Genomic DNA, 25,772 nt, shown 5'->3' on the forward strand with positions numbered 1-25,772 from the left:
GGTGAGCATTGTGTAATGTATGGAAATGTTGAATCACCAGTTGTACACCTGAAACTAAAATAACATAGTGTCAACTATACCTCAATATGAAAATTTTTAAGTTAAAATTACATTAAAACAAACAAAGAAAAAGGAGAAAACACCAAGAGTAGGATTAGGATGCAGAGTAATTGCTCTTATATACTGCTACAGGGAGTGTAAATTGATGCAAACACTTTGAAAAACTATTTTGCAAGATCACTGAAAGATAAAGATGTATATATCCTATGAACTGGAAATTCTGTTCTTTTTTATTTTTTTCCAGTTGCCACTGCTTTTTTAATTCAATTTTTGCAGTGTTGCAAGATTTATTGTTTAGGTACCACACATTCTTATGTATTATTATTTGCCTAGAATATAACTGTATACTTAATAACTCAAGAAGAACTACAGAAACCATTTAGAAATGATAGGAAATTTCAGCTGGCCAATTATATAATTAATATGTTATGATGTAATATAACATAAATATATAAATATAAAATAAATAAATATAGAATAATCAGTAATTTTAAAAGCACCAGTTAGAAAACATTGTGTTTTTTTGTGTTTGGGTTTTTGTTTGTTTGTTTGTTTTTTCAAGTTTTTATTTAAATTCTAGTTAGTTAACATAGAGGGTAAGATTGGTGCCAGGAATAAAATTTAGTGATCTGTTTAACACCATTTTAGAAGGCTCTTGTTGTCACAAATCACAGGAGTTCTACAAGTGACTGACTCTGTTATCCAAATGTGCTTGATGGCCTCTGTTCTCAAGGAATACATGGTCTAGCCCACAGACATTTCACCTTCTCATGGCTAGCCTTGGAATCACACTTAGAACACATTTAGTAATGCTGGGAATTCCCCCCCTTCTTCAGACTCGAGACCCCATGAGCCAACACTCACTTAGTTCCTCCTCCTCCCTTTCCATTTACCCTATCCTGCTTCCCCTGCTTCCACAGTGTTGCTGTTTATTTTAATAAGGCAAGGAAGAAATGACTCCAAACAAATCAGGGGCCCTCCATCCCCTCCACCACCACCCTTGTCCTGCTTCATATATTTCATATATTCATTTCTTTTAAATAAAACCCAGAAGACCAATAGCAGGGAGCCCACTTTTCTGACCTCTGACACCACCTGGCCTGGAGCACAGTCTATCCTCTCTGACTCAGGGATCTCTGGGCATTCTGGAACAAATGCAGCCTCTGCATAGGAATTAAAGGAAAAAGTTGAACATTTATAGTGCAATCACAACACCAGGAAGTGCAGCAGGGAAAGTTATAGACTTTCAGCCAATTCTCCAGTCAATGATTACTAGTGGCCGGTATCTACATGTGCATACAAGTGCTGAACACATTTGCCTTTTGTTCAGTTGGTTTTTATTGAGATATCATTCACATGCCATAAAATTTTCACCTTCTTAAATTGTACAGTTGAATGGTTTTCAGTATTTCACAAAGTTGTGCAACCAAGCACCATTATCTAATTCCAGGACATTGTCATCAGCCCAAAAAGAAAGCATGTACCCATGAGTGGTCACTCCTTACCCCCTTCTTCTCGCAGTCTCTTCAAACGCTAATCTGCTTTCTGTCCCTGTGGATTTGCCTAGTCTGAGTACTTCATATAAATGAAATTGTAAAGTATGTGGTTTTTTAGTGTCTGGCTTCTCTCACTTGGCGTAACTATTCTCAAGGCTCACCCATGGCGCAGCATGTAATAAGTACTTCATTTCTTTTTATGGATGAATCATACCCACAGTATGGACATCTAACCCTTTACAAAAATCCGTTCCAAAGTTGATGTACATTTGTGTTGTTTCCACTTCTTGACTATTGCACAGAATTCTACAATGAACATTCCCATACAGGTTTTTGCGTGAACAGATGTTTGGAATTCTCTTGATTATAGATCTGGAAATAGAATAGCTAAGTAATGTGGTTAACTCTATCTTTAAGTTTTTGAGGAACTGCCAGACTTGTTCCCAAAGGGACTTGCCCTATTTTACATCCCCACTAGCAGTACGTGAGAGTTCCAATTGCTCCACATTTTCAACAATGGTCATTGTCTGTCTTCTTCATGATAGACATTTTAGTGGGTGTGAAGAATGTTTGATTTTGACTTGCATTTCCCCAAAACTGACACTGAACATCTTTTCATGACATATTGACCATTTATGGATCTTCTACGAAGAAATGTCTGTTCAAATCCTCAGCTCACTTTAAAAAACTAGATTATTTTTCTATTTTGTTTTGAACTGGAAGATTTCTTTATATATTCTGGATACAAGAATCAGCTATGTTCCTTGCAAATGTGTTTTCCCATCCAGTAGGCTGTCTTTTCACTTCCTTGACAGTGTCCTTTAAAGCACAAAAATTTTTAAGTAAAATTTGCCTATCTTTTCTTTGGTTATTACGCTTTGGGTGTTATATCTAAGACACTGTTGCCTAACCCAAGGTGAAAATATCTATAACTATGTTTTCTTCTTAGAATTTTATAGATTTGGCTCTTACATTTCAAGTTTTGATCCATTTTGAGCTATCTATCACGTGTGATATCAGGGGGGGATCCAGCATTATTTTTTTACATGTTTATATCCTGTTGTCCCATACATTTATTTTTTTGCTATTTTCCCCACTCATTTTCAGCCATCTGTGAGGTAAACTGGGAAGATATTATTGTTCCAATTTGAACAAAGACTTTCACTCAACATTGCTATGTTTACTTTAGCTTTTGTCACCTTTGTAAGCTCCATCCCCACCTCTGCCACCCTGCAATGTAACTTCAGAAGTAGGATCTATTTTAACAGGCTCCATGAGCCAGTCAACACCCAGAATTCCATTTGAAGCTTGAGTCAACAGTTACTGCGGGCATAATAGGTACCCTTTAATACCTTTGTTTCTATCAAAAAAGACTTCAAAACAACTCTCCTACATTTATGGCTCTATACTTGTTTGTATATATACTTAAATAAAAATTAATTTTAAAATTGGGTTAAAGATCTCAATGTAAGACTCTTGAAACTGTGAAACTCCTTAGGACACCTGTGTGGCTCAGTTAAGTGTCTGCCTTCAGCTCAGGTCAGGATCCTGGGGTCCTTGGATTGATTCCCACATAGGTCTCCTTGCTCTGTAGGGAGCTACTTCTCCCTCTGCCTGCTACTCCCCCTGCTTGTGCTTTCTCTTTCTCTCTGTCTGTCAAATAAATAAATAAAATCTATACAACAAAGGAAACCATCAACAGAATGAAAAGGTAACATAAAGGATGGGAGAAAATATTTGCAAACCATCTATCTGAAAATGGGCAAAATTCTAAAATACATAAGGAATGCATACAACACAATAGTAAAAACAAATAAAAAGGATCTGATTAAAAAATGGGCAAAAGACTTCCATAAGCATTTCTCTAGAGACACACAAATGGCTAACAGGAAAGATGCTCAATGTCAGTAATCATCAGGGAAACTTAAATCAAAACCACAACTAGATATCATCTCATATCTCAGGATGGCTAATATATTTAAAAAAAGAAAGAAAGAAAGAAAAAAAAGTAAGTTTTGGTGAGAATGCGGAACAGTTGGAACCTTTGTATGCCAGTGGTGGGAATGATGCAAATTGGTGCAGCCAGTATGGAAAACAGTATAGAGGTTCCTCAAAAAACTAAAAATAGAACCATCATATGATCCAACAATCTTGCTGCTGGATATTTATTCAAAGAATTCAAAGAACTGAAATCAAAACCTCAAAGAGATACTAGTACTCTCATGTTGATTTCTGTGCTATTCACAAATAACGAAGATGTGAAAACGAACCAGGCATCCATCAACCAATGGATGGATAAAAAAAATGTGGTATGTGTATATATAACAGAGTATTATTCAGCTGTAAAATAAGGAAGGAAACCCGGTCATTTCCAACAACATGGGTGAACCTGGAGGACATTATGCTAAGCGGAATAAGCTGGTTATAGGACAGATGCTGCATGATTCCATTTATATTAGGTATTTAAAATAGTCAAATTCACAGATGCAAATACTAGAATGATAGTTGCCAGGGCAAGGGGTAGGGGAAGATGGGGTGTTGCTAACCAGCATGTATAAAGTGTTAGTTATGCAAGATGAATAAGTTCTACAGATCTGATGTACAACATCGTGCCTCTGAGTAATTGTGCCTGATGTACACTTGAGAATCTATTAAGAGGGTAGACTTCATGTTAAGTGTTCTTACCAAAATAAAAGAAATTAAGAAAGAAGCCTCCTTTTTAACTCATGGAAGCATATCTTCAAAAAACATCTTGAAAAAAGCCCAATATATAGAACAGGCGAGAGTTGACTATTCTGCATGAATTAGACTGTGGTTTCAGGTAAATGGAGGCATGAAGATCTAGTTTTATGTTAACTAAAAGAAACTACTTATTCATGTACATTAGATAGTAATGTCATGGGACTTGTTACCCAAACAAAATTTAATAGGGTAAAAATAGTAATGGTCTAAAAATGCTTTTATCAATGTTTTTCAAATCCTCTTTCAAAGACATAATTTTTCCTAGAAAGCACCCTAATGTTTTTTTTAATTAATTTTTTATTTTTTATAAACATATATTTTTATCCCCAGGGGTTTACTGTGGATAATAGTGAAGAGAGATTGAGTAGGTAGGGTTCTGCTATCAGCACAATTTCTTCTCAATATACACTTAGTCTACATGTAAATGTGAGCTTTAGCAAGCAAAATAAACCACAAATACTGTTTTAATTAGGGATAGATTTTTATATTACACACTATTATTTTATTATTTAGAGTATCATGTGCATGGAGGAGAAAGCATTCTCTTGATGCTCCTGTGTGAGAGAGAACAGTTTCAAAGTTATTGACGAAGAAATCATAGCTATTTCAATCAGAATATGGGCTGGAGGCTGATTATAATTGATATATTTAAGCCAAGTTAATCAACTTGCTGCAACCTGATTTCCTTTTCCATAATGTAGTGGGATTGGGCACTGTTACCTCAACTGTTCTTTCTACTTGAAGGCTCTACTACTTTATAACTGGATTGAGGGACAGACATATGACAAGCCTAATTTTGCATCTTGTTAAAATTTCATCAAATGGGACTTGGGAGATCCTGAATGTCATTGGCATTCAAGGTTTTGTTGTAGAAAAAAGAAAACTTGTCTTTTGAAGACTGACTGACAATTGGTTGTGGATGTGGATTTTGAGTGATACAACATGGTGCCATGCTGAAGAGTGAAGGAATATAATCCTTCCAACCCCAAAGCCACAAGCATCTTCCTTACCTTCAGTTTTCTCAAACACAAAAAACATCAAGAAGATATCTAAGGCCAGCACAGTTAGGAAGAAGATGATCAGAAGGACTTCCAATACAGTGAGTTTCCTTGCCATCTAGATGGACACAGATAATGGGATTTAAGCAAACCACAAAGTTCCATCAATCCAAAAGGAGAGGCATCATGATTAGAATGTGAACTCATTTGCAAGATGACTTAATTACAAGCATTCCTCCTCACATAAACCAGAGAATATTTGTTTCCACTCATCACAGTATTTAAAATTAACTCTAGTCTGTGCATCCATCACCTCTAGAACCCTTGCCTTTTTGTCTGCAGAGGAATTGAGTATTGTCTAAGGCAAGAATATGTCAGACATAAAGAACAGAATACAGGATAGAGATGAGGGGTTGAGGTGCTTCACAAAGCCCTTTTAGACACCACTTTGATCCTCACACCCGCCCTGGGCGGTAGAGTGGAGGGTACACTCAGGGAAGGAAAATGTAACAAAACCAGAATCCTGGTCTTCTTATTCCAATTCCCATGCCATTATAGCAAGATGTTTAATTATTTAGAAGTGATTAATTCTGTTATAACTCTGTTAAGACTGAACCTAATCCTGATCTCCAACACAATGCTTGCTTGCATGGTCACAGCACACAAACCCATATAAATTTGGTGGCTCACCATAGCCTTGCCAATCATGCATACATAGACCCAAGTTTTAAAATATTTGGTGCATTGGAGTGTGTAGTGAACTGGGAACCAAAGAATGTTTTGGTTCTTGCCCTGACTTGCATACCAACAGGTGGGCATTTTAACTATCTGGGTGTGCATTTCTTCATCTCCAGACGTAGGATTCTGGAGGTACTCCCAAGTTCCTGCTCTAATTATAGCAAATCTCACATTATACATATGTCTCACAATCCCATGATGGCCCTCACCATGTCATTCCTGGACTGGCTCTCCATCTTCAGCACTCCTCCCACCACGGCTGTACATTGACTACGCCCTGGAATGCATCACTCTCGAGCATTGTTCCATTTCTCAACTCACTCTTAGCCTCTACTTCCTATTTACTAGGCAGAAACCCATCCCCTTTTATCCTGTTATTGCACTGTTTATTCTTTGATCTCATTGAGGCTTCTTTTCTGTTCCACGTCCTCTTAATCTCTTAGTCCCTCCTAGCCTCCTGGCTATTACCCTTCTCTGACATTGTCCTCAATAGTCCTTGCTCCTTCATCTGCTAACTGAATCTATACAATGAAACCGTTGATCCAAACTTCTGCCTTCCGGGTTTATGCAATCAGCCCAGTGGGCATGCCACAGGGTTCATAATCTGACAAATATACTGGGCCTTCAAGCCTAGGGACAGTCTTGCCATCTTCTCTCATTTTTCACAGAAGAAACGTCAAACATTGATCCTTGTTTTCAAGCCCCAACTGTTGTTACCTACACTGTTACTCTCAACCAGTATCATCTCCAACGTTACAAACAAAACAACTATTTTGAAGAAACTATTTCATCTCCCTGCTTCTCAACCCAAGCTTTTCTATAAAAATTATCTGTATTTAAGTAAACTTATTTTTCCCCTCTTCTCAATAGAAGAGTTTTCTCTCCTCTTGCTAAGGATAACCCTTGTATCTATTCTACAGATCTCATACACTTGGAATTCCTCAAAAATCTTGTTCCACCAATTATCCTTCCTCTTCCTTGCATTATCAACCTCTCCCTCTGAATATATTCTTTCCCCTCAAAAGTATACCCCAAGTCGCCCTAAATTCTGGTGATTACTCTGTGTCTTTCTCTAGGTACCAATATAACTTTTTTTTCCTCTTATAGCTAACTTTCCAAAAAGATAATGGTGCACTGTCTGCCTTACCTTCCTTGTATATTACTGGCACGGCTTCTGTTTCTTGCATTCCACTGAAATTCCCCTAAAGGTCACCAGTGATTCAGCTGCTGAATACAATGGGCACTCTCTTAATCACCCCACTATCAACCACTCCTTCTTCTTAAAATTTCTCCATGTTTGGATTCCTTGTCATTTAATCTTGGTTTTCACCTACCTTTCTGGCTCCTCTTCAATTTTCTTTTAGTTCTCTGTTTCATTAAGATATTGATATTCCCTGTATTTTCAACATAGGTCCACCATCCTCTCTCATTTAGCAAGCTCCACCACTCATATTATTTCATATAACACCTGAGGGCAGTGCAATCTGTATTTCTAGCCCAGAGATTGAGATTTATATTAGATATCTCACCTGGATGTCCAACACACTTAACCAAATTCAACACATTTGAACATGTGTTCTCTGCTCCCCACACCCCAGCCCTAACTTCCACCAATTCTGTCCAATTGGCCTCTCCTCAATAATTAATATCTTGAGGAACAGAATCACAATTTTGTTTAAAAAAAATCCGTATAACTTTTTTGACTTCTCTCTTTTTTGCAATTCTCACAGCCAGTCACTAGTTCAGTCAGACTTCTTCCTCAGTATCTTTCAGATCTGTTTCTTCCTCTCCATCCCTACTGGAAATGCTTTAGTCAGGCCATTATTTTTGGCCTGGACTGTGACCACAGCTTCCTCACTGGCTTCTTGCTTCTAATCGGAGGATGGATTAGTCTTTTTACTGCAAAAAACAGGGTTATTTGGTCTTCTTATATACAGGTCCTCAGTGGTTCTCCAAATAAAATACAAACTCTTTAGCTTTGTAATCAAAGGTCTTCATGACATCTATGCCTGCATGGCCCGCCTCTTCTCTCCCCTATGTTCCAGCCATACCAAACCAACAACTGTGTAGTAATAATCTATAAATCCTTGTGAAAAAAGAATTTTCTTTTTTCTTTTTCCTACTTCGATATTCCTTTAACTTTGCATTTCCCCATACTTGTGCTCTTGTCAGCCCTGGTCCTTTGCCATGACCATTTCTATAAGTATTTCCAGTGCACATAGTTTCACTTTTTAACTGCGGCAAACTTTTGGTTAATGTGTAATAGGCACCTTAATTTTGAAATGGGGGTAAGAAGCAAGGGTCTACATATAATTTGCCAAGGGAGGGTGGAGTTAGGATTGGGGTTTGGAACTGAAGGTAGAGTATATTAACTGTTTTTTCCTGTTAACCTAAATCTATCAGGTGTCTCTCCTCTAAATTATTCAAAGTTTTACTCTAATCCCTATAAGATGTATGTAACATATAATATTATATTCCTATGATACCCCTACACCAAAGTTGACCAGGCAGGCATTATGATTTCAATCTTATGTCCATGTTAGCATATTTTGCCTAAGCGTGGTTAGTGGTACAACTGAGGCAAACACTGAGGCTCTGCTTCTTAAACTAGTCCAAGTATTTGCACTCTCTCTACAATGTCTCCTAGGCTTCAGAGCTTACAGATCTAGAGGCTGGATCTCCAATGGTAGAATTTCAGGCAGTGAAAGAAGTCTGAGGGACCAACCTCATATGCTTGCTGTACCTGACTTCGTTACTTATGCATACAGCCTATGACTCACTACCACATCTAGCAGATTGTCACTCATCTTCCCTTCTCCAAGCATTGTGTCTTTCCACGAGGAGACTTTCCTTCCCCACCTCTACAAACCCAAAGCAACTACTTCTTCCAAAGCTCTGAAAACTTCCAGGGAGCAGACTCAATACCTGAGGCTCAAGAAGTTCAGAAGACTCTGGGGACAGCCTCAGGCATTTTCCTGCCACAGGAACTAACGCCATTCTGGCAGAGAGCATTCTGTAAATGTAGTAAGTCTCTCCTACTTAGAAGCCCTCCCTCCTCAGAGCTACTCTCTGTTAGGGGACAGAGTCAACCACCCCTCAGTTAGGCAGAGAATACTCTCGATAATGCAAGTCACACAGCGAGGTTTATTTCCAGCTAGCTGGGGTCCAAGTATCTGCCCGGTGCAGGGGGTTTCGACAAGGACCCTGAGCCCTCAAAGCCAAGGGTTTATATAGCATTTTCAAGGCACTTTTTCATAGCTACATATATATCTTGTGCCCCACTTTGACAGTTTAACTTTGTTTAACTTTTTGCCACCCCAGTGTCACCTGGCGGTTAAGTGAGATTTAGGTTTAGAAGAGATTTAACTTTATTTACATTTTCTTCTGCCTCAGCCTCCTTCAGTTTTATGGTGGGGAGGGCGACACCAGGCCTCAAGGAACTGAGTCATTTGTCTCTGGAAATTGGGCCATTGAAAAGATAGCCTTTTTGTTGTAAATCACCAGGACATTTGCAAACCCAGTGAGACTCCTGTCTTGCAGGATTGTGATCTCTGCAAGTTAACTATTTGTTTTCATTAACATCTGGTCCCTGTGGCGCCACCGCCTAACCACCCTGGTGGTATATGATTAAGTTTTTAGGTTTTAGCTCCTTTCTCTTATCTCAAGTCACGCAGTGTGGACCGGTTAGGGACCCTCAGTAACATGGTTTCCCGGCCTACAGGATGGCCATTCTTATGCTAACCCACTCTTACACTCTCCTTTATCAAACACAATTTTTGAACAACTAAAACCAGGTTATTATTAATTAACTTAATGATCATATACCATTTCTCTCTCTGCTCAAATAGATGCATTCACTAACTTCCCAATCCAGGTCACTTTCAGCTAGCTTCCAGAAGTATCCTATCTGTTCTTTCCTTTTTTTTTTGTCTCAGTGAGAGAGGAACACCTTGCATTTGACCCTCCCCATCTGTTAAACCTCTCCTGGCCCATCTTCTGTCCAGTCAGCCTGTACTCCATGTACTATCTCATCCCCACTCCTCATAGTCTCTGGAAAAGAATGAAAATACCCAGAACAAAAAGCGTTGTGTTGTCCAGATCATTTAGCAGAGCAGACAGGGACATTTAAAAGAACAGAACACTACTTATTCAAAGCACCACATACATGGAGAAAAGTACTCACCTCATAGCAGTATCGCTTTATTTGCTGTGTCTATCCCTCACTGGTTCTTGAGGAACACTGAGCAGGGGTGACAAGGCTGGTATAGACAGCTTCTGCCAGGATTGATTTATTGCACTGTAAGTTTGACGGCGATTGGAGGAGAGGAGTGCATTTTCCAGCGAACCATAAAGGGCCTTTGCTTTCCTTATGACTTAGAGAAAGCTCCATTTGTTAATAAAAGGGGAAGTTGGGCTTTTGTTCTTATAGTTATGCTTTTTCTGTGTTCCTGTTCATATCCAATTACTTTGCTTGTCACACTGCATTATACTTGCTTGTCTCTCCACATAGCCTGAAGAGCTCAGGGAGCTGGCCATCTTCAGTCATACCTGCAGATCCTGTGCTTAGCACTCTGCCCCACATAAATATGTAGCTATTTGTTGAATAAGTAAATGAAAAAACGAATAGCTCTTGCTTGGTTTACCCATATTGTTCCTTTTCTCATTTTGTCTCCCAAAGTCTTTTTTTTCTTTTTTTAAATTCAATTAGCCAACATATAGAACATCATTAGTTTTTGATGTAGCGTTCAATGATTCATTAATTGCATATAACACCCAGTGCTCATCACGTCACATGTCCTCCTTAATGCCCATCACCCAGTTAGCCCATCCCCCCCCACCCACCTTCCTTTCCCACAACCTTCAGTTTGTTTCCCAGAGTCAAGAGTCTCTCATGGTTTGTCTCCCTCTCTGATTTCTTCCCATTCAGTGTTCCGTCCCTTCCCCTATGATTCTCTGCACTATTCCTTATATTCCACATGAATGAAACCATATGATAACTGTCTCTTGACTGACTTATTTCTCTCAGCACAATACCCTCTAGTTCCATCCATGTCAATGTAAATGGTAGATATTCACCCTTTCTGATGGCTGAGTAAATCCATGCATCTGTTGAAGGACATATCCTCTCCTTCCACATTTTGGCTATTATAGACATTACTGATATGAACACTGAGGGGCAGGTGTCCCTTGGGATCACTCTGTTTGTATCCTTTGGATAAATACCTAGCTGTACAATTCCTGGGTTGTAAAAGTAGCTCTACTTTTAACTTCTTGAGGAACCTCCATACTGTTTTCCAGAGTGGTTGTACCAGCTTGCATTCCTACCAACAGTGTGGGAGGGTTTCTCCTTCTCCACATCCAATTCTAACTGGTGTAAGGTGACTTCTCATTGTGTCTTTATTTTAAAAATATTCTTGTGAAACACTTTTCTATGAGGTTAAATGGTTCATGGTTAATGAGTACTGGTAATCCTTTTGTCAAATTGGTCACATGCTTGAGCTATTTGCCATGTAGTGAGCTACAGAGTTAGACAGGTAACATTGCCACTGGAGGAGTTAAACAGCACCTGTGCCTCTTCCTGCTTTATTTTTATTTTTATTTTCTACTTTCTTTTTTTTTTTTAATAAAACCACCAAAGTTCTTTTGAGTAACTCAGATATTAATTTAAATAAGCATTCCCATCAAATGTTCTCAATAAAATAAACACCATCAAAGTAGATGCTATATAATCTTAAAGTGAGAAGATTCCACTACTGGAAATGTGTCATGCTCTTTGACTGTTCGGCACCTTTAAAAAACTTCTAATATTTAAGGAACTTTCCACCTTAGGGTTCTGTCCCCCTGATCCCAAGTAAGAGGCTAGAAATTCTCTTTCACAATTTTCCTTTCAGCCAAGGTAGAGGCAGGATGTCTGTGCTCGGCCAATGAGATGTGCCTATGAATCCAGAATGGTGAAGAGACATTGTTTCAAAGGCAGCAGAGACTGGGGAACCTAGTGGCATCCTACGCTCAGTATAGGGGGGTAAGCTGCCAGACAAATGCTAAGGACCATGGCAGTGGAATCTCCTACAAGGTAAACAGGCTGCTGTACCTAGCCACATAGCCTACAAACCTGACAATCTAGTCCTCCTGGAGTTTCAATGAGTCATGAAAATCTTTCAAGATTCTTTTTTGTTCTTAAGCTAGCTAAAGTGTGTTACTTTTGTACTGAAATATAACTTGTATGCCATGACATTCACCCTTGCAAAATATACAGTTCAGTGGTTTTCAGTATATTTACAGAGTTTTGCAAAAATCACCACTATTTAATTGCAGAATGTTTTCATCATTCCAAAAGAAATCCATCACTCATTCAAGGTCACTCCCCATCCCCCTCTCCTCAATCCCTGCAATCACTAATCTACTTTCTATCTTTATGAATTTACCTATTCTGAACATTTCATATAAATAGAATCATACGATATGCAGCCATTTCTGTCTGGCCTCTTCCATTTGGCATAATGTTTTCAAAATTCAACCATATTGTTACACATATTAAGTACCCTCAGGTATCAATGCTTTATTCCTTTTTACAGCTTGATGATACCCATGACATCAATATATTACATTTTATTTATATAATCATCAGTTGATGTACATTTGGGTTGTTTCTTTTTTTTTTTTTTTGCTTTCAGGAGCACTGCTGCTATAAACATCATGTGCAAGTTTTTGTGTGGATATGTATTTTCTTTTTCTTTTTTTTTTAATTTTTAATTTTTTATAAACATATATTTTTATCCCCAGGGGTACAGGTCCATGAATCGCCAGGTCCACACACCCCACAGCACTCACCAAAGCACACCCCCCCCATGTCCATAACCCCACCCCCCTTCTCCCAACCCCCCTCCCCCCAGCAACCCTCAGTTTGTTTTGTGAGATTAAGAGTCACTTATGGTTTGTCTCCCTCCCAATCCCATCCTGTTTCATTTATTCTTCTCCTACCCACTTAAGCCCCCATGTTGCAACATGGATATATATTTTCAATTCTTTTGGGGACACACCTCAGAGTAAAATTTCTGGATCATATGGGAACGCTATCTTTAACTTTATGAAGAATTGCATTTTCCAAAATGGTGACAGACAACATTTTACATTTCCACTATCAATATATGAGGATATATGGTTATTTACCCTATATATAGCAATATATGAGGGCATGCCATCTTTCAATGGCATCTAAGATCCATAGTAATATAGTAGCCATAGTAGTCCATGTTTGCTTCAAATCCTCAGTGTATGGAAAGCATACACACACATACACAGAGAAACTCTGGGAACTTCGGGAATGACATAAACACCTTATCTTTTGCTCCAGTAAAAGAGAGCCTTTGTTAGAGAGAAGGTGTACTTGGATCTCATTTCAAATTGGGACAATATCTTGGCAAAAGATCAAGAAAGGAGATTTGCTACTACATAAGGTCATTCTATTCTTTGTGTGGTACTTTACTCTTAGCTCCCCACATCCCATGCTCACTTATGACATCATTCACATTTCAATACTGACAACCCCAGCAGCTATAATCTGTTTCCAGAAGTGCAGAGATTAGCTAACTTTGCCATCCCTTCTTACTAACTAGCAACTGGAAGATATTGGGTCCCATGATTATGCTGACCAATGAAAAAGAGGCATTTTAAAGAGAAGAAGCAAGCATGCAACCCAGTATCTTCCAATTGTTTATTAGTAAGAAGGCATGGTGAAGTTAGCTCTTGGCAAAACTTACAAAGTAATCAAAGCAAGCAGACAGTTGAATCATTAAGACAGAAACCAACAATATGCATGACCCTTAACTTTCAAAGCACCACCCTCCAATGCAAGATGCAAAAATCTCTATGAAATTGCTATAATGACAAGAAGGGAAAGGTACTGACACTTGGATCATACCTGTCAAAGCCAACACAACCTTGTCTTTGTAGGTACCTATAATATTAATGTTATTAATAGATGAGATAATATTAGATTAAAAATATGCTTTTAATAAGAAATGGAATGAATTTTCTTTCTCTTTAAGTGAGAGGGTTGCAGATTTTATTTTTTAATTTAAGCATACCTGCAAAGAGATAAAGGGAAATTATGTGGTTTTAGGGAGAGAGAATATCTCAAAAAGACTCTTAACATTTCCCCAAATAGTTGGCCAGGAGTTACAAATGTAGGTCCATGTTACAAGGTCTGCTTCAAGGTAGCCTCAAGTATATATGGCTCCATGTGTAGACATTCTTATTATTTTTCCCAAGTTTTTATTTAAATACCAGTTGTTAACATACAGTGTAACATTAATTATAGGTCTATAATTAACTACTTTAATTTTTAATATGATAAATATCAATAGATATAACCTCATGAACAAAAGCTCTGGAATCCTCAGTAATTTTTAAGAGTATAGAAAGGTGCTGGAACAAAAGTATTTGTGGAATTGCTGATTTGGTGTACTAATTTTCAAATGTTTTACACAAATATGTTATATGAAATGTATATGATAGATAACAGTCCACATAAATAAAAAATTTAAGCATGTTATATAGACTTTTATATATTAAGCATATATATATACATATACAGCACATATACTTAAAATTCTTTAATTCTTTTTTAAAATTTAATTAACCAATATATAGTACATCATTAGTTTTTGATGTAATGTTCAATGATTTTTTAGTTGCGTATATCACCCAGTGCTCATCACATCATGTGCCCTTCTTAATGCCCATCCAGTTACCCCATGCCCCTACTCACCTCCCTTTCCACAGCCCTCAATTTGTTTCCCAGAGTTAAGAGTCTTTCATGGTTTGCCTCCTCTCTGATTTCTCCACATTCATTATTTCCTCCCCTCCCCTATGATTCTGTGTGTTATTCCTTATATTCTACCTGTGAGTGAAATCGTATGATGTAATTGTGTTTCTCTGATGTCCTTCTTTCATTTAGCATAATACCCTCCAATTCCATCCGTATCAGTGTAAATGGTAGGTATTCATCCTTTCTGATGGCTGAGTAATACATCCTTGTATACATGAACCACATCTTTTTTATCCATTCATCTGTTGAAGGACATCTCAGTTTGGCGATTGTGGACATTGCTGCTATGAACATTGGGGTGCAGGAGCCCCTCCTTTTCATTACATCTGTATCTTTGAGGTAAATACCCAGTAGTGCAATTGCTGGGTCATAGGGTAGCTCTATTAAACTTCCTGAGGAACCTCCTTACTGTTTTCCAGAATGGCTATATCATCTTGCATTTCCATGAAGAGTGTAAGAGGGTTTTCCTTTTTCCACATCCTCACCAAAACCTGTTTTTCCCTGTCTTAATTTTAGCCATTCTAACTGGTGTGTAAGGTGGTATCTCATTGTGGTTTTTATTTGTATTTCCCCAATGACAAGTGATGTGGACCATTTTTTCATGTGTCTGCTGGCCATCTGCATGTCTTCTTTGGAGACGTGTCTGTTCATGTTTTCTACCCATTTCTTGACTGGATTATTTGTTTTTGGGGTGTGGTGTTTGATAAGTTCTTTACAGATCTTGGATACCAGCCCTTTATCTGTTATGTTATTTGCAAATATCTTCTTCTATTCCTAGTTGCCTTTAGTTTTGTTGACGGTTTCCCTTGCAGTGTAGAAGATTTTTATCTTGATGCAATCACAATAGTTCATTTTTGCTTTTGTTTCCCTTGTCTTTAGAGGCATGTCTTGCAAGAAGTTGCTGTGGCTGAGGTAAAAGATGTTACTGCCTGTGTTCTTCTCTAACATTTTGTTGGATTCCCATCTCACATTTGGGTCTTTCATCCATTTTGATTTCATCTTTGTGTATGGTGTAAGAGAATGGTCCAATCGCATTGCCAAAGAAAAAGTCAAACTCTCACTCTTCAGATATAACATGATTCTTTATGTGGAAAACCTGAAAGACTCCACCCCAAAATTGCCAGAACTCATACAGGAATTCACAATGTGATAGGATACAAAATCAATGCACAGAAATCAGTTGCATTTCTGTACACTAACAATGTGACTGAAGAAAGAAAAATTAAGGAATTGATCCCATTTACAATTGCATCAAAAACCATAAGATACCTAAGAATAAGACTAACCAAAGAGATAAGGACCTGCACTCTAGAAACTACAGAACACTTATGAGAGGGACACCTGGGGGGTTCAGTCGGTTAAGTCGCTGCCTTCAGCTCAGGTCCTGATCCCAGGATCCTGGGATAGAGTCCTGTGTGGGGCTCCTTGCTCAGCAGGGAGCCTGCTTGTCTCTCAGCCTCTGCCTGCTTGTGCTTTCTCTCTCTCTCTCTCTCTCTCTGACAAATAAATAAATAAATAAATAAATAAAATCTTTAAAAAAAAAAAAAGAAAGAACACTTATGAGAGAAATTGAGGAATACTTAAAGAGATAGAAAAACATCCCATGCTCATGGAATGGAAAAAGCAAACATTATTAAAATGTTTATGTTGCCTAGAGCAATCAACATATTCAATGCAATCCCTATAAAAATACGATTGACATTGTTTGCAGAGCTGGAACAAACAATCCTTAAATTTTTATAGATCAGAAAAGACTCAGGATAGCCAGGGAGACGTTCAAAAAGAAAACCAAAGCTGGTGCCATCACAATACCTGACTTCAAGCTATATTACAAAGCTGTCATCATCAAGACAGTATGGTATTGGCACCCAAACAGACACACAGATCAATGGAACACAATAGAGAACCCAGAAATAGACCCTCAACTCTATGGTCAACTAATCTTCAACAAAGCAGGAAGGATATACAATGGAAAAAAAGACAGTCTCTATATTTAGAATTCTTTATTCAAATAGAATTCCAGTATGTAACTGAGTAAATGACTGAAGCCAGGATGGGGAGCTCAGATCCCTGCCAATCTACCTTCTTCCCTCTCCTAGAGCCCAACGCAGAGCCCCTTTCCAGAGTTAGGATATCACAGCTTTATTCTGGCACTAGAAGTTTGCAGATGAGGAGGCATGTTCCCAGAGAGACAAAGTGATTTAACCAAGTCCCTGACCCTAAAGATTGCTTCTGAGTTCTTTTCATTCAGAGAAAAGCAGCAGAAAATGCTCAACCAGTGGGTCCAGGCACTGGAGGACAGCTCTACTCAGAAAGAGACACTGAGAGAGCCACAGACCCAATTCCTTCACTGATGCCCTTCCCAGAGCTGCTAAGAATCTTTTCAGTCTTACACTGACGGTCTTCAAGCCCGTAAGAAACTGGCTGTTTAAAAGCCAAAAGGCTGAATGAATTCAAGACAGGTAACTGACAGTGGCTTGGGAATTCTTACAACAGTGATGGCTACATAGGGACCCAGTTGCTAAGCTGAAGTTTGAGAAGCAGATGTGCCTTAATCAGGGAATTCTTGAATTAGAACCCCCAGAATTGCAAGGAGTATAACTTCGGGAAACTGAAAATATTGATGGGGAAAATACGTCTTTGTTCACTAATTTCTAACCGAGATTTAGCATTTTCTTAGATTATAAATGTAGATAGCAGAGCATGGCAGTGTTAGCAATATATGTCAGTCTCTCAAAAATAGAATCACAGATATTTTCATATAACATTATGAAACTTATAGTAGGTATCTCAAAATATTGTTTATGCTGATCATGACATTGAAATTATGACCTTATAAAGCCCACCACTAGATCTTGTTATTTAATGTGATCATTAAAAATTGCCTGTTATTAATTTTTTAAAATATTCATATAAATGTATTTTAATATAATCAGGTTTCTTTAAAATAGGATGCATTCCTGGTGTTTAAAAAAGAAAAAAATATTTAGGGAAGTATACACACTTGTTTCCAATCCACTCATTATTCAAGGAATACTAAAAGTCAATATCTCTGTTGAACACTAATACACCATTTCTTTATCCCAAATTTTATCTATCTCAGGTTTTAACCAATCGTGATGCAAATTCTCTTCTTGCCAGTTGACATTTTCCCAGACATTTTGCCAGTTGCCATGATGAGTAAAACAACCACCACAACCCAAGTAAAGGCTCCCATAAACCTGAATCTTAAGAAAAACCCATTCCAGAGATGTGAGAGAAAGGGTGGATAATCATAAATCCATCAGTGGTTAGACTGCAGGAACTCTGATGCCAAAGACAATAAGACCAACTTACAAGGGTTTGTCAAACAGTAAGACTTAATCCCAAAGGTAGGTTACCCAAGGGTAAAAATACCATAAAATTCAAAATCTCTTGTAAATTTGCTTGTTTTATTTTTCTCTGGCATTTAAGTTGCATGCATTTGTGTCAACTGTGGTTATACACGTTAGGCACAGAGCGAAGAAATAAGATTTACACATTTCAAAGGATATCACTGCAAAAATAAGTTACATCTTTTACATTCAAACTCCTTTCTTCAGTTTTGTCTGCTTCAATCTCATCCTCACACATACTTCCATATTCTGTGTTCCCCCATCTGTCTTCTGGCTTTCATGTGAGTTGGCCCTTCCCATGAGGCTACCATTATTTAGATTTTTGTGTTTTCATATTACCTGTCATGATCATTTCTTATCACCATCTTCTGTTTCCTCTCATCCTTCCTGCTAACCTTTCCTGTATTTCCTTTCTTTCCTCTCATATGATGCCCTCAGCCAATTGCTCCCCTCTCCCTATAAACAACAAGCAGATGTTCTTTCTGCGTACTTTCTTGAGGCATTAGTCAACCCCAGACCTGGAACTGTGCTGGCAAGCTTTATCATGTGTATTTAGCAAGAGTGGAGCCCATCCCTGATCACACATACATGCCCCTTCATCATGGACCCAGTTCATCTTCAGTAGATATTGTATGATGAGCCATCAGTACCATGTTTATCAACAGGAAGACAATCCATAGACTTCCCACACTTCCCTATGGCCTATACCACAGGGCTAAGACACAGACAAAATATATAACAAAATTAATAAAATACTTTACCCATACTAAGCATGAACCAATTAAGAACATACAATAATTTTATGAGCATGAAATATAAGTAGTTCCAAAGCTGTTTGTAATCGAGATCTTGTTCTAAAAATTCAAAGAGTGCTCCACGTCAGTGAAATGAAATTATGGAGGCTGATGTCTCTGGTGGTCACATCAATGCTTAACACCTGTTGGGAACCAAAGGAAAAGGAGTGGGCATCTGATAATTGAAATTCCCTCCATTCAAATGAATCAGATACAAGCCAACAGTCCACATGCCCTCTGCTACTTTCACAATTCATTGCTTAGCTGTCAGGCAGCCCTCAAATTTTCAGGTGAGGAACCTATTTCTTGATTCCTTAAAGTACAAACTTGTTCAGTAATAGGGAGAAGACAACAGGCCCTAAACTATGTAATCGCAACCCCTGCAGAAAAACAACTGCCCCGAAAATTGGAGACGTCTTTATTTCCATTCCTCAGAACCCTCCTTGGATTTCCTCCTTTTCCTGTTCCCCCATAGTTACTTGGTGATTGCCCAGTGAAAGTCCAATAGGTCAACTTTTTTTCTAGGTAAATACTTTCCGTAAAGCGTCACTGCAGGTGCCGTCACATAGTGTGACAGTCCAGGAGTCAGTCAGCAACAAAAGTGGGCAAATTCCTTTATGAGACCTTGGCAAAACTGGGGAAGTTGGTTGACAAGAAAGCCACAAATATGAGGAAATGAGCTAAAAATACAAAACTGAAGGAAAACTTTTGTTTCAGGGTTTCTAATCAGGAAGGATTATGAAAGAAAACCAGTCCAGGAAAAAGCAAGAAGCAAGCACACCCAGAAAGATCTATTTACCATGAGGATAGATGTTGGAAACCCCATACTGCATTGATCCCGAAGTGCAGATTTTACACAATTTTAACATTCATGAAATCAGAATGTGTTTTGCAGTTAACAGCCTTAGAATTACTGGGAGCTAAGCAGCATTCATGATACTTGGTATTGTCTGTGCATGCATGAACTTCATAGCTATTACTGGTATTATGACTAGGTGGACTACAAACCACTTAGGCATTATTTTAGGAAAGAATAGGAAACCTGGCTTATAGTAAGATCAGAAAATTACTTGGATTAAGACTTGTATAAAGCATTTTCTTTTTCTGGAGAAAATCCCACAGATGCTAGTGAAAGAATTTTTATGAAATGATGTATCACCAATGCTTCTGATAGCACAGGGGAAACTCCTTAACCCATTCATACCACATATTTTTCTTTTAAATAATAGTAAATAAAATAATTTATAATATTTACATAGAATTTTGAATAATAAGATTCTGTGATACAAACTGGTTAAGGCATTTCTTTTTTAAAAAAGTATTTTATTTATCTATGAGAGAGAGAGAGCATAAGCAGGGGGAAGGGGAGAGGGAGGGGGAGAAGCAGACTCCATTCTGAGCAGGGAGTCCAACATGTGGCCCAGGACCCTTGGATCATGACCTGAGCAGACACTTCACCCACTGAACCACCCAGGTGCCCCAGGTTAAGGCATTTCTAGTATTCCCTTACATTCAGAGTCTACCTCATCTAAATTACTTTGATGAAGATTTATCAATGTTCATGTGTCTCTACGTACTATTTTCCTCTATATTATCTCTAACACTTAAAATGATAAAAATCTCTGTTTAAAGAAAGCTTGCAGAAGTATTTGCAAAAGTACTCGCAAAAGTATTTGTTTAAAGTATAAATTTTAAATGATACAAAAACATTGTGCCCTACTCTGTAATCCGTTTTGCCTTCTTCATGGCACATGAAATTATGGGGCACCTTTAACTGATGGTGTCTTGTATCTGATGGAATATGGCAGTTCAAGCTGTTTGGAAAGTACTTTTCTGAAGTGAGGTGGAGGAGTAAAGACAAAGTTTTACATAAATTTGCAGACAAGAAAACATATATGCAAAACAAGGATCCAGACCCTCAATTCCAAATGATAAGTCGAGAATTTTCCCTTCATCTCCAGGCTGTACACTGTTGGCACACTGAACACAGAGAGCTTCCTACAGGACTCTCTAGAAAAGCCTGCCATTTGGAAAAGAGGTGGGCATGAACTACCCTAGGACTGGACTGGAATATACCATTAGGACATTTCCCTGGTCACAAACCTGTGTCACGGGGTCATAACTGAAGGCGGGCGTTATCACCATGCTGCTCGTAGAGATGCTGACACTGGAAATGGGAACACGGCCCACGCCCCAGATCTCAACGTAGCCCAGTTTCAAAGGGTTTGAATCAGTGATGTATTTGTTGAAAATTATATGACTCTGCATCATATTCTGTTAATTAAAGATAAAAAGAAACCAGAGGGGGAAACAAAAACAAAATCCATTTAAATTTTCTCAACTTTGTTTTTTAGAAACAAATGCAGATCATGAAGTAAGACAACATGAAAGTCACCATCTTGTGTCCTTGGATAATGCAGACCGTGACTTCGGCCCTCCATCTCCCACTTCCAACCATCATGCAACTTTGCATTAGCTAAGTACTCACAGTGTACTCTAGAGTGTCTCTAGAGTCATCCTGAACTCTAAGAAGACAGAGTCTAAGCTATCAGCAACCTTCTGTTCTACATGTAGAGAAGTCACAATGCATGCAGACCATTGCAGGGCAACATAGGAACAAGGGCTAAATAACATAGAAACAATCACTCTGTCTGTGCCTTGCTGAACTGGAAGAAGTTACTGATGAAATATGAATAGGTTTAATCACAGAAAACTTCCCAAGAACATACTAAGTTTCCGTCTGAATTTCAGAGGAAGGAAAGGATGCAAAGGAACAAGACGAGCAGGGAGGAGATTCTAGGCAGTACTTTATGTCCTTAGGATACCTGGCATCCAACAAAGCCAACAGAACTATTTTTTCCCTTCATGGTATCAGGCATACTCACCTGACTGGCAGAAAAGTTGGCCAGGTAATAGAGTCCTTTTCCATACGTATCTGCAAAGAAGCAACGAGGTAAGCACGCTCTCCAATTCCAATTGCTTACTTGTTGAGAAAGTAGGGATGATTTTGTTCTTCATTTTACTTTTCTTCTTTACAGAGTTTTGTGAAATCAGTCAGACTTTTCCCCCAAACTCCATTTACACAAAATGTTTCAAATAAGCATGTACAAATGCATCTAACAGGGTCACCTCCTAGAATGCAGTTTCCTGACACCACTCTGAATCTGCTTCTCTTTCTCATGGCCTACCATTCTCAACATCTTCCTAGCCACCTCAGAATTTCTTGATTCCTACGGCTAGAGGCACACATATGTGTGCATATGTGCATGTACACCCCCATCACAAACATTAACACTGTTGATGGTCAGCTTATTTTGGTCAGCTTGGTCAGCTTATTTTGAGAGGTATCGGGCAACTTTTTAAACACAATCTCCAGAGACCGAGGAAAACCATAGAGAAGACTTCTTTGTCCTTTATCCTTAATGTACGTCACAGGTTTGGGGAGAATATGAAGTTCGGCATGTCTAGCACAGGCATCTGTACCCTACCTCCTACTTTTGGGGCTTGGTCACTCTTCCCCATATTCTATCTCTCACTCATTTGCTTACCACTGAATCAGAGGGCATTGGCTATCCTCTAGAGCTGTGCCTTCCAAGATAGCAGCCACTGGCAGTATGTATCTATTTAAATTACAATTAAATAAAATTAAAAATTCAGTTCCTGGGATGCACTTGTCACATTTCAAGTATGCAATAGCCATCTATGCCAATGGCTACCATATTGGGCAAACAGATACAGTCTATTTCCATTACTGTACTGGACAGCATTCGCTTGGACATAGTTAATGGAATATAAGCCTTCCTCCCAAGAGTTTACCAGTTCCTATAAACTCCTAGTGGAAAATCCCCCCAAATAAATAGCACAGCTGATAAAGGTACTTCCTTTCTTATTGGGACAGTAAACCATGAAATTAGGGAATGTGCCCGTGAACATAAACCACATGATAGCAGATTCCCATTGGCTTCCATGCTGTGGTCTCGCACAGAGAATTAGGAAAGTTGGGTAATGGCAACAGATTCAGAGCTACACTTCATTTACATGAGGCATAAGGATCATATACAATAGGTATTGTACACTTGAAATGACAAATGGCTATGTTTAAGAATGCAAAACTGTTTTAACGTGGCAAAGATAAAAAGCAGGCCTGTCCCCTAGTCAGTGGTATTGGCACGAATCCAAGGCAACCCTACTTACCAATGCTTTCCCCATCATCCCAGAAGAGCCAGCCTTTAGCAGTCCCCTCATCATCCAAGGCAACCTTGAAGCCTATGAATTTCTGACGGCTGCAGTGAGGTAGGAAAAAGTCATTAGCTAAAAACAAAACCACTACCACAAAACAAGGGTTTTCATAGAAACATAAGGGAAGTGCTTTATGGTATAAAGACTGGGTACTAGGATTCAAGACACTTGAGATCTAGTACTAGCTCTGTCTCCAGTGGCTGTATGATTTCATGTCAGGAATGAATGAATGAATGAGTGAATGAATGTATTTTCCTTTAAGGAGCTACAATCCTATAAGTGCTCTAAAAGTACCACACTAAACTACAAGCAAACTCACTGGTTCTTTGAGAAAAATCCTGATGTGATCTTTCTTTTTTTCATGAACCAATTTCCTAAGCACATGTAGAGTGAGCTGTTTATAAATGTCTTAAGTTATTCAGTTTTTAACTGATTTTTTTTAATCAAATGGCTATGGCTCTAAGAATTTTAGTTTGACATCAGACAGACATGGATTTTAGTCCCTGCTGAACTACTTACTGTGTGACCACTTGAAGCTTCTCTTTGCTCATCTATGAAATGGGGATGATAGTATTTACATCACAAATATTTTTTGTTAAGAAAAATAAATAATTTCCAAGTAGAAACCTCCCTATTAGTATAGTTCTAGGCACAGAGCAAGCATTTACTTGATGTTAGCTATTAATTATTATATAAGCTTAGGTCTAGAATTCTAAAATCCTGGATGTGAGTAATCTCAGCCTCAAGCTTCAGTTGCAAATGGGCTTACACAATTTATCAGCCATAGTTTTCTTAGCAGAGTCGATTAAGATCCAGAGAGTCTTCTAAAACTAGTATGAATCAGGTTGCTCCTTGTTTAACTTCCATTTCAAGTATGAAAAATTAGATCTATCATCTCACCCACTTAAATCCAAAACAGTTGTAAAAAATTGTTCAAAGAGTATAGAGTCAAGGTTAAAACACGAACAAACCCACAAACAAAAATCTATAATAAAATTCCTTTGGGGTCTGAGGGTACTGCTTACAAATTGGTGGGCTTCACCAGGATCTGAGCTAACAGGCAGGTAAAAGAGAAGCTCTGTCCCTTGTCATTCACCTTAAGTGCGTGTTCTGCGCAGGCTCTTGCCAGGGCAGGATGTAGCCCCCACGGACGTGAAGATTAATGTGGTCAAGAGGGGCCTCCAAGGACTTCCACTCTCCCCTTGCTCCAATGTCCCTACCCTGTGGGCCAGAAGAAGGTAAGACAGGCTGAGAACACACCTCACTGAACGACACCTTTACCAGACACCTCGTCCACTCTTCTGGACTTGGTGCCTGTCTGTGACCCTTCAGCACACAGCTTATTATGCATCTCCACTCACTCAGTGGCTGTGTGGACTCTCACTGTTGCTACAACATCATGTCAGCACCCCTTGTGTTGTGGGGTTTTTACTGTACAAACTCCATGAGACCGCAGTGTGGATCTCAGCCTACCCTCATTCTACATCCTGTTTCTGTGTCAGAGAGCAGTGCTGGAGGAGGCTGAGCGAGCCTTTCATTTATTTCCTCTTGCCTCCTGATACACACTCTGCAGTGGCATTTCCAGACCTTTCACTTTGTCTCTGCTCCGTCTCCTCTCGCTGCCTCCACCGCCCTCCAGCATCACCAACTTCACGAAAGCCTTGCTTCCCACTTGACAGAAAGAATTAAAACAAGCGGACTTACTTTACAAATCCCTGTCTGTAACTCACTACGGCTTCCTTTATGTTTAACATCTTTTTCTTGCTTCCTGCGTGGCAGGAGAAGTCCTCTCTCACCCAGAGCCATAAAGCTCAGTTTCTATGAAGCCGGCCTTCCGCATTTCTTCAGCCTAAGGCAGGGCTTCCCAGCCCTACCACTATGGTCATCTGGGGCCAGAAAATTTTTTGTCTTGGGGAGATGTTTTGGGGATGCTTACCCATGTCTATACCCTACATACCAGGAGCACCTCCCCAACCTTGCCCACCACATGTGATAAAAGGTCTCCAGATGTTGCCAAATGTCCCCTGATAGGCAAAATTCTCCCATTTGATAATTGCTACTTTAACGGGAAGGAGGTAAGCTACCATAATTTTCCTCCGCTTTGGTCCCTTATGTTCATCTTAGCTATATTCTGCCAGTACGGACTGTAGGGGTGGGTGATCAGAAGGAAGCCCAGGGACGGGTGCCACACTTCCTGGAATGGACTCTGCTTCACCAGCTTGCCTCAGGACTCCAAAGTCTACACAGGGTTTAATAAAAGGTCCAACCCCACATCTCTGGGCTTCTTTGGTTTTTCTCACTGATAGCATGAGAAAATCTGATTATATGATCTCTAATGACATTTCACTCCATTATCTGATGAACATGACATTTCCTCCACTAATTATCCCACCTTCAGGTGAAACTCGACACATGTGAAACTGTCAAGTTATCTCTCTACCAAATTCCTTATTTCTCTCAATGGTATTTGCATTCTACTACGTGTTATATAAATACACTGT

At 38.9% G+C, this 25,772-nt stretch overlaps 2 protein-coding genes across 3 annotated transcripts in view; both read right to left on the minus strand.

Moving 5' to 3' along the window:
- The window catches only part of MGAM2 (maltase-glucoamylase 2 (putative)), a 70,177-nt gene extending 59,839 nt beyond the window's left edge, over positions 1–10,338 (minus strand). Inside the window, exons 1-3 of the mRNA XM_032304957.1 lie at positions 10,218–10,338; positions 5,309–5,414; positions 1,144–1,223 (exon numbers count right to left, since the gene is read on the minus strand). Of these exons, the coding sequence (XP_032160848.1) occupies positions 1,144–1,223; positions 5,309–5,414 (186 nt within the window). The 5' untranslated portion in view covers positions 10,218–10,338. The remainder of the gene's footprint in view (positions 1–1,143; positions 1,224–5,308; positions 5,415–10,217) is intronic.
- A 7,936-nt stretch (positions 10,339–18,274) lies between these two features.
- The window catches only part of LOC116569027 (maltase-glucoamylase, intestinal), an 89,566-nt gene continuing 82,068 nt past the window's right edge, over positions 18,275–25,772 (minus strand). For both annotated transcript variants that reach the window (XM_032304955.1, XM_032304954.1), the window contains exons 44-48: positions 24,368–24,492; positions 23,227–23,315; positions 21,918–21,967; positions 21,136–21,306; positions 18,275–19,175 (exon numbers count right to left, since the gene is read on the minus strand). In XM_032304955.1, the coding sequence (XP_032160846.1) occupies positions 19,101–19,175; positions 21,136–21,306; positions 21,918–21,967; positions 23,227–23,315; positions 24,368–24,492 (510 nt within the window). In that variant the 3' untranslated portion in view covers positions 18,275–19,100. The remainder of the gene's footprint in view (positions 19,176–21,135; positions 21,307–21,917; positions 21,968–23,226; positions 23,316–24,367; positions 24,493–25,772) is intronic.

The sequence above is a fragment of the Mustela erminea genome, chromosome 11, assembly GCF_009829155.1.
Source record: "Mustela erminea isolate mMusErm1 chromosome 11, mMusErm1.Pri, whole genome shotgun sequence".
Lineage (NCBI taxonomy): Eukaryota > Metazoa > Chordata > Mammalia > Carnivora > Mustelidae > Mustela > Mustela erminea.